The sequence below is a fragment of the Hesperophylax consimilis genome, chromosome 23 (assembly GCF_061612785.1).
Source record: "Hesperophylax consimilis isolate HC1 chromosome 23, BYU_Hcon_1.0, whole genome shotgun sequence".
Taxonomy (NCBI): domain Eukaryota; kingdom Metazoa; phylum Arthropoda; class Insecta; order Trichoptera; family Limnephilidae; genus Hesperophylax; species Hesperophylax consimilis.
Genome location: NC_142858.1, coordinates 6,773,083 through 6,783,328, shown reverse-complemented (window position 1 = coordinate 6,783,328; position 10,246 = coordinate 6,773,083). Strand labels below are relative to the sequence as shown.

The window sequence follows — 10,246 nt, the reverse complement described above, 5'->3', positions numbered from 1 at the left end:
ATTTTTATTTTGTTATATGAATCGAAACAGGAGTCCCGACTGCTCCCAACTCGTCGCTAATCGAAATGATATCCAGATTTCACGTCAGAGCAACTGTACCTCTTTTGAAGTCAATGGTTTTATTTTTTATTACATACATAATCTCTCAATATCAATAGTACTCTATGCCGAGGGATGACTTTCCGGAATCGAAATATTTCTAGAAAAGAATAATAACTGGTGGGCTAGTGGCTAATTGTACCTTTACAGCAATACTGTCGTCCTTAAGAAGAGAGTGGCTTCTACGAAAAGGAAAATGAAGGCAAAAAACATTTAATGCTCTCTGCCACCGTGTAAGTTACACATATTAATCAGATATATTATTTACAAAATTATTCTGAAATGCTGAGATTATATAAAAAAATATTGAAATTGGAATAAGGAGAAATATCTCTTACTTTTTTTAAATATCAAAATACCTGTGATGTGTCTGTGACCCATTGTTAAAAAGTGGCATTTGAGGATTTGCCACTTTTAATGCAAGATTATTTGGTATAATAAAGAAATAATAAATACTTATCCACTGAAGTGATTTTTTGGAATATTTTACAAAAACGTTTTTAGAGATCGTTTGTCGTGCCATGTTTATAGAGCCTAAAAATATGGAATTAACGGCGAGATCTAGGTAGATTAATTGGCTTTAAGCCGCAGTAGCAGTTTTATATGTTTTCATATAAATATTTAGAGGAATATTATGAATTAAATAATACAGTGAATCTAAATATACGTGTATATATGACAATGTAAATATACGTGTTTATATGTGGTATATTTATGATTGCTCCAGTGGATAATTCATAGTAAAGAAATAAAAGACATTTTCATTTTTAATATTATTGAAAGATGACAAGTGTTGCATCTGAAACTGCTTTCGAATCTCTGCTTCAGATGAACATACGTACATTTGAACATGAACTAAACTATACGAAATAATGTTTTTTGGAATTGGGTGATAGTATGTGTAGGAATAAACAAAGTACGGAAAGAAAGAAAACAGGTTTAAGTTGAAAGAAACCAATCACTTACTGATGTATCTCTGCATAAGAGCAAACAACACAATCACCACACGATTCCATCACGATACCTCGAGGTAATTATCGCCACAACAAAACGAATGATTACTTAAACGATTTCAAAAACTTCCAAGATATTCAATTACCTTATTTTTTATGAGATTATGTGAACGAAAACACCAACACATTGCTTTCAAGATAGTCCCAAACATGGTCCCAAGCTTTCTTCTGTTTTAAAAAAAATGCACTCCAATTTGCACTACGTTCTTCTTATTGTTCAAATTTTCAAATACTTTTCCAGCAAGGTGTGGTTGGAAATAAGTAGGAACTGAATAAATGACATCTCGGTAGTAACGAAGCATATTTTTATTTTAAATTTTAGTTTTTTTTTATGACTGGCGTTACACAAAATCGATAGTAAATCATTTTGTGAAAAAATGGAAATGCCACTTTCTTCACAAGGACGGCAAAATATTCGTGCTAACTTTCTCTCTCTTGTCTCTTGACATATGTTTTATAACATTCCAGTTCTTTATTACTCATTGTAGAAATGGAAGACTTTTTAAAATTTTGTCTGTGTTTATTTTTATTACAATAATTTTCATGATTCACACTTCTTTGACATTCCGTAAAGTTTTGAAATGTTTACAAGGAGATGACAAGGTGTAGCTGCGTTTTAAAAATCGTTAATATCTCAATTTCCGAACCTCGGTTGCACACACAACAACAGCGATAGTTAAAATAAAGTAATTTAGATTAAAATTGTGCACCAGTTAATGCTAATTGTGTGATTTGAAACAATATATTATATACCACAATTACGTTTGATTGCTCGCTTTGAGATGGAGAATCCCCGCATAAAGTTAAAGATCTTGTTGATTGGCAAAAGCGGAGTCGGTAAATCGAGGTATGCATTTGATATTGAGTTAATAATACATTTATGATTGTAAATATTTATTTTGAACAACTATTAATCGGGTGATGTCATTGCGAGTACATGTTTCCATAATAAATGCGTAGCTTGTCTTTTTAAAGACTCCCTGGTGTAAAGTTATGACGTAAATTTGAATCTTATTATGGCATTATTATATTCTTGAACCTAAAGATAATAAATGACCTTTACGCCAGTCAAATCATTGTTCAGAGAGAGGGGAATTCTATTTTAAAAAATCAGTGGAATTTTTAAATATCTGTCATTAAATCTTATTTTTTGATTTTAAGTGTCATGCTCTACAACATTTTTTCTCCCTATAAATCTTTAGAATATTTTGCAAATGTGATTTTGATTGTATGCCTGGTCCCTGAAGTTTGGAAAATTCTAAATGTTTGGCAGTGGCATGTGCCGTGCATTGCCTACAACTAAAAGTAGTGTTCGCGTATTAATTATATATGTAATTTTGAAAATAGCCATTTATTTATAGCCTTCCACTGGTTGTTGTTGGTTTTGTTTTCAATCTACCTACTTTTAGATGGTAAAGCTGTCGTTCATCAGGGTTTATATCAGTAAGCAATCGACGAAATCGAAGAACCTGTGCAGAAAATTCCCATTTTGGCTGTGCTGCAAACAGAATCGAACTTTAATTTTTTGGGCAGTGTCTTCGCTTTATGTTTGCTTACCGATACCGACCCAGTTAGGTGACGGGTTAAAAAAGAATATATTCCACAAAATTTGGTTATATACGGGTTCATTATATGCATATTGTAAAAATATTTTGACCAAATGAATAAATGAGCGTACAAGAGCTCCTTTCCAAATTCACGGAAAAAATACGTTTTGATCAGAATTTGTCCCATTTCAAAAAATTGCTTTATTTAAATTTCTATTAATGTTTCCTTTTACTTTGGTTAGGCACAGCTTTTCAGCCTTTATGGACTGCAGCCCACTGGTGTTTTGATTGTTTTTATTTGTCCTCAGTGTCATGCAAGCCTTCACCACAGGACATCCTGACATGTCTTCCTCTCCAACTATTGGCACTGACTTCAAGCTGAAGAAAATGGTCATCAATGAGGAGAATGTATATCTTGGTATTTGGGACACTGCGGGTTTGGACATGTTCAAAGCTCTGACACCAAATTATTACAGGTGATTCAATCTGTTTGTGCAGACAGAAAAATAATAACGCATGTTGCTTTTATTTCCAAAATATGGTACTGTTTAAAAAAAAACATGTTTGTCCAACAGATTAACTGTTTTTCAAAAAAATCATGTTTTGGTAAAATTTCGATCGCGCTGGCCACGCTTATTATGAATATTTTTTAGATAAAACCTTTAGATTCACCTTAATTACTGTACGACACAACTTTTAACCTTCGGGGAGGTGGAAAATATTGCAATAAAAATTTCAATTACGTAAAATTAAAATTAGCTTTCGTTTTGTGAAACGAGACCGTCCATTTTCAAACTTTACTGTCAAATGTCATTTTGTTTTGTTGGTATTTCTGTTACTATAGGACGAAACGAACGGCTAGAAACATAATCGCGCGGGCGTTTTTTTTTTATGTTAAAAAATTCCGAAAATTAGTATTTACCTAATATGCATGCATTGTGTGCGTTGTGATTGAATTTTATTAGCTGGATTTTATTTTTTTACGTTAAAATTTTATTTAAGTTAACTATTTCTGCGATGTTGAGCGGCTACGCTAAGTTTTTGTAACATGGTTTGTGATTCAAAAGAAAGTGTCCCTTTTATACCGCCTGCTCGCGTCAAGGCAAGAAAAACATCTCAGTTTTCAATTAGTTTAGCGGCTACGCTAGGTTTGTGTAACATGGTTTTTGAGATATATATATATATATATATATACCATGTTACACAAACCTAGCGTAGCCGCTAAACTACTTGAAAACTGGGATGTTTTTCTTGCCTTGACGCGAGCAGGCACTATAAAGGGGGCACTTTCTTTTAAATTACAAACTTAGCGTAGCCGCTCAACATCGCAGAAATAGTTTACTTAAATAAAATTTGAACGTAAAAAAATAAAATCCAGCTAATAAATTTCAATCACAACGCACATAATGCATGCATATTAGGTAAATACTAATTTGACGGAATATTTTAACATTAAAAAAAACGCCCGCGCGATTGTCTCTAGCTACTTCTAGCCGTTCGTTTCGTCCTATAGTAACAGCAATACCAACAAAACAAAATGACATTTGACAATAAACAAATAAAGTTTGAAAATGGACGGTCTCGTTTCACAAAACGAAAGCTAATTTTAGTTTTACGTAATTGAAATTTTTATTGCAATATTTTCCACCGCCCTGAATGCAAAAAGTTGTGTCGTACAGTAATTAAGGTGAATCTAAAGGTTTTATCTAAAAAATATTCATAATAAGCGAGGCCAGCGCGATCGAAATTTTACCCATGTTTTTACCTCTCCCTGGTGAAATCTACATAAAATAGGTACAAAAAAACACACACATATTCGAATGCAACGTTGTGTCAAAATTTCAAAGCAATCGGTGAACAACTTTTGGAGATTTAAGATTTTGAACAAACAAACATTTTTATTTATATAGATTGTGCAGCTGTTAAGACATTTAGATGTGGAAATTGCGAGTTCAACGTCCCTCGAATGGCAAAAATATATCCACGTTCATTGTCTGTGTTTAATTTTTTACTTCCTCTGTATCAAATTATTTGACATTATTGCAATGTTTTCACAACCGTTCAAAACCTGCACCTTTTTTTTGGGAATTTTTGGTTAATGATAGTAATAAAATTATTCCAAAATGTGGGGATGTTAGTGCAATCCCACTCATCCCATAAAGCATATAAAATGAACAATGTCGATTCTACAAAATGATCATTTTACAATTTGGGAGTCGGATTTGGGTACCGCCGCCTCGGGAACCATTTATTGGATAACCAACACCTCTGCCCTAGGTCACCCCAAGTTGTTTGCTGTTTGGTGATTTAGCAGGAGTGCCCGGGTTCATTGGGTAAGGTGTGTTTAGGATGCACCTGCCCACCAGCTGCGTAGTGTGTCAGATCGGGAGGTGCTGGTTTGGGAAATCCCTTTGACCTCTCCAACTGGTCTCCTGACCCATATTATTCACACATTTTTATCAATGCTTTTTGCACTGGATTGAAGTTACAGTATTCTCTTGTAAATCACGGTTACATGATCATAGTTTGTTTTGGCCTCTATATTATACTTTCTTGAACGGTTTCATTCTGCAGAATGATACTCAATCGATGTTTCGTACATAACTCTTTTGCCCCATTCTTGATGTATACAATGAGCTTATTGACATATTTTATAATATAATGAAATTAAGTAACTTTGTATAAATCACTATTTAATAAAAATAATCGGATATGTTTCAAACCAATGGTTTCTTCGTTTTATAATATCTTATATTAACATGGCCATTGGATGCCCCAATTATTTGCATACCGTGTAATGCATCATTAAGGTGAATCATCCATGTAGATTTTTTTTTTTATAACCTTCAGTTTGTCGCCTATTTCACAATTTGATGATGCCGTTTTATGCATATATGTTTTTTTTTCTTTCTTTCTAGAGATGCCCACGGAGCTATCTTGGTGTATGACATATCGGACCCCAGTTCTCTTACCAACCTGAATGGCTGGATTGAAGACTTAAACACCTATTCCACAAAAAACGTAGTCGGACTAGTTCTTGGAAATAAAATTGATAAGGTATGAATACTGCGATAAAATATATGCGACAATGTTATGCGAAATAGTCAAGTAATAAATAATAATTTCCTGTTGGAAATTTAAAAACTTTAAAAATGATTATATAATGCAGTCAAGTTCATTTATAGCGGTATTGGTGATGTATAAATTAGATTGTTAATAATTTGCTAATATGCGGAATAAAATTATTAGTTAACCTTCACTTAACTCAGCCGTAAGTCGCTACATGCAGAACAATGTGAGTAATATTGTTATAAATGAACTTGACTAAGGACGGGTTGTTTCGGAGAATCTGAACAATTCATCAAATTTCAACGTTCATTTTCAAGTTCTGTGAAAGATTTTTTCAAGATCTGTTCTTATTTCAGTTTTGTCAAGCAACTAGCCTACAATGATATAAAAACAGAACTTGAATAAGTCTTTCACAGAACCCGAAAATGAACGTTGAAATTTGATGAATTGTTCAAATTCTCCGAAACAACCCGTCCTAAGTAAAAGTTGCTTGCTTATTTATTTTATGTAAATTTTATACTTTATCTTGCGATGATTGTAAGCGGTATATTTCTATGTAAACAAACTATAATAATTTGCAAATTCTGCTAAAATTTCCTAATGTCCTCAGTATTCCATGACAATTTTTTTTCTTTTTTCTCTGAACATAGAGATACAATAGGAAACCGATGGAGGATTGTGTTTTTCAATTTATCACCTACAAAATCCTGCTTTACTGTATTTGAAGTATTCGAAGGAATATGTAATTTATCAACCATGTTTAATTTTTTTTCAATATTTTTAATGTTATGCTTTTTTTTTGATTAAAAATAAAAAAAGGTTTTTATTTTTAATTTTGTAGTAATCTACGACCTGTAGCTTGATGAAAGTAGTTAAAAAATAAATTGTTTGCAGCTCTATAGCGGAGTTTGGTTACATTTCATCTCAAGTACGCAAACATTCGCACTTCAAGCTTTATTATTAGGAAAAAAAACGAATTAAAATTAGAATTAGAAGTGAACTGAACTGTACCATCATTACAGAAGTGACTTTGAATACTTGATGCGATGCTCTGTTAAGGGATTAGATTTAAAAAACAACAGCACTTCCATATTATATTTTTAATTTTTTTTTATTTATTTAAAAAAAAAATATAAATATATATATATATATATATAGAAGTGCTGTTGTTTTTTAAATCTAATCCAACAGCACTTCCATATATATTCTTAATTTTTATTATTTTTTTTTTATTTTTTTCTTTTAAATAAATATATATATATATTTTTTTTATTTCACTGCCTTTGTCACCATCAATAGTTATTTTTTTATATTAGCAAACGACCATTACGCAGAAAAATTTGTTCTGGGACAGTTCAGAACTCTTTATTTTTTTTAGGAAGATATTGGATTGCTTAGAGACATCTATTTGGCTTACCCATTTTGAACCATCACGATTTTTTAAAGATAGGAATTTGAAAATGTAATCCTTGAACAGAACAGATTTTTTATCTTCATTTTCATTACATAAAATTGTTATTTCATCACATTTCACTTGGGAGAGATTTGGACATAACCCACCTCATGATTCTGTAATATATTATGACGGCTATTTGTCTGATTTCTATTTTAGGTTAGAGCCGTTAGCAGAGAGGAGGGTGAAAATTTTGCCAAACGTCATAGAATGATGTTTATGGAGAGCAGTGCGAAGACTTTAGAAGGAATAAATGAAGCTTTTGAAGAACTAACCACTAAGGTTTGCTTATTATATTTATGTTTATATATTACTTCACTTTTCAACTTTTTCTTGCTTTCTGCATTTGGTCATTGTGGCTGGGTAATTTTATTTTATAAAGCTTAATTCGTTTTATCTGAATCCATATATATGTACATAAGTAATTGATTTTGTTTTCAGATCCTAGAAACACCAGGAGGCTGGCAGTATGATAAGCCGACGCCAAACATAAACTTAGCAGAAACCAACATACCGAAATCTTATTGCTGTTCAGGCTACTTTTGTAAGACGTCATACCACATTTCATTATTCTATTACAATAACAGTCATATTATTTAATACTCATCACAAATACATTTTCTGATTTTAATGACTTGTATTTTTTTTATAGGATATGGCAACATGCTCTAGTCTCCAGAGGAAAACGTACCATAGAATATTTTGGCTAAATGAATATATTTGTAAGTGATATTATGGCAAATAAAATCTACCAAGCATTTAGAATGTAAAATAAATAATAAGAATAATTTGAGGCACTAGAAAAATATCATTGTATCTAATGCATAATGATAATGTGATTCAGCAGCATAATTATTTGGAGAAATATACAGTAAGAGCTAACACACAATAGGCTTTGGCTGAATATTATTGAGAAATTGGACTGAATTATAACTGGCAATTAAAAGCAAAAAAACTCTATGGATCCTCATATGTACTATAGAACTCTTATATCAAAAGATTTTGTCCCACATGTCATTTAAACTCCCATACAAAATTTTTAGTCCAGAAAATATTTTTAAAATCACTTTAAAACCTCAAAATAATATGCTCTATTTATAATAATGGGAAAATCTTGTAGTTTGTTAAAGAAATAAATTATTTTCCCCGAAACACTGTCCTAATGTAGGTAAATAGTATTATGTACATCACATATAATATACTTAACAATCTTATTCAGAAAAACTTTCTTTGTAAGAGAGAGTCCTATAAGGGCATATGTGTCTCCATAGAAAATCAATACTACTGTAATCGTCACACACATACTTTTAAAACTGTATTTCACAGAATTTTTTTCAGTGATTGTTTTGACCACTCGAGCAATAACATATTTACAAAAAAAAGCATTGAGCGGTAGAGGTTTCTGGGCATCCAGTTTTCGATTCTGCCGCGCTCATTTCAAAGATCATACTTCCAATTATTAATACGGAAACATATGCCGTCTTACTCATAATATACGGAGGGACCGCAGCATTAGTATGTGACAGATTATTGAACCTCCAGGATTAGGGACGTATTACTATTGTGTTAAGACGGAGATTGCGGACTTTGTGGTTCATTTGACAAGTATCTATTGGCCGCGCACTAAAAACGTAATTGGCAGCACTATCACAGGGATATTTTAAATTGAAATATTGATTTACTAAAGCAAATACGGAATGCATAATCGAATTGGCCAAAGTTTGAAAGGTGTCTTCAGGCAGACTAGGTGTTACAACACATTTTCTAGAATATTCTGTGAGAAATATTTGACAGAGCTTAAAATAGCGACTAAACATTACCTGATTGTAGGAAGTCTGAAATAAATTATTTTTAATCCATAAAAATCACCTTCTATGAATTACCCAAAATTTGAGTAGCTGTCGCTCGAGTGGATGATAACAATTAAAACCATTTCGTTTTCACTTTGGTGAAAAAATTATTTTGTTTTCAGTGACAACAGTATTATTTTCCAACGATATTTCTGCCCGTGCTGTTAATTTTAAGTTCTTCTGAAAATATATATGAAAACAATTTTCACTTATCGGGCTATAAGGCTTATTTTCTTTAACCGTAATATAATAGAGCAGAAGTGATTGTTATCATTTACTCTTGGTTTTTAGTGTTGATAAATAATGAGAGGTCTGTCGATCAATAATTTACAAATTTAAAAAACGCTCTGCAAACCATTGATTTGAATATTTAAAAATGCCTTACTTTTATATAATAAGAAAAATATTATAATATTATTTAGACTAATTTCATTTAATACAATATGTTTTATGATTGAATTAAAAGTTATATCTATCCTTATATTATCTCTATCCCCACCATGCTTTAAAAAAAAATGCATTTCATAAATATGTTTTTCGAAAAGAATCATTATACCTAACCCAGTAAACTTAATACCTATTCCAGGTGTTCCAAAAGTCTGTATCCCATTTACTGTAATTTTTTCAATTAATTTAAAAAAATATTCATAATATGCATTTATCCACTCGAGCGATTTTTGGCATATTATGGCAAGTTTGCGAAAATGTTTTGAGCGATTGCTTTTCATAATGTGCCATATTTATACTACTCAAAAGTGAATTCATTATTTAATCGCTCAAGTGGATATACATATTACTTTGTATAACTCAGCTATGTATATTTATTATAAAGGGTAACAGTTCATCCTTCTTATGAGAAACACAAAATTTTACTATAAGTAATAATTTTTGACAAATTATCATTTAATTTGTGAAAAAACATAATGTACCCACCTACTATTCGGTTGTTTGACTTCCCTTAGTGTCTATAAATTTATTTTTATTTTTTGTTTGTAGTTAAAAAAATTTTTTTTGTGATTTCTATTAAATAAGAATATTGAGCTACATTATGTTAGGTAAAATAAAGAAAATCATTTATGCAAATAATATATTATTTCATAAGAAGTACATGATGCATCTTTTGTTTGACATATTTCCAAAGAGCCTTTTATCGCCAATGGCACATTGCTTCGCTTATGAACAATTTCACATCTGAATATGTCAAAAGAGATTCAA

General features: G+C 31.3%; 1 protein-coding gene across 1 annotated transcript; it reads left to right on the top strand.

Moving 5' to 3' along the window:
• Positions 1–1,644: 1,644 nt before the first annotated feature.
• Positions 1,645–10,038, top strand: LOC149412270 (ras-related protein Rab-18-B-like). Its single transcript, XM_089645714.1, has 6 exons — positions 1,645–1,959; positions 2,968–3,135; positions 5,578–5,716; positions 7,341–7,463; positions 7,623–7,725; positions 7,834–10,038. Coding segments are annotated over exons 1-6 (600 nt in total). The 5' UTR covers positions 1,645–1,894; the 3' UTR covers positions 7,836–10,038.
• The last annotated feature ends 208 nt before the right edge of the window (positions 10,039–10,246 follow it).

Bases quoted from the DNA above. Each gene is read 5' to 3' on its own strand.
- LOC149412270 (XM_089645714.1), top strand. From the start codon at position 1,895: ATGGAGAATCCCCGCATAAAGTTAAAGATCTTGTTGATTGGCAAAAGC. The intron at 3,136-5,577 runs GTGATTCAATCT...CTTTCTTTCTAG, and splicing joins CTGACACCAAATTATTACAG to AGATGCCCACGGAGCTATCT. The intron at 5,717-7,340 runs GTATGAATACTG...TTTCTATTTTAG, and splicing joins TTGGAAATAAAATTGATAAG to GTTAGAGCCGTTAGCAGAGA.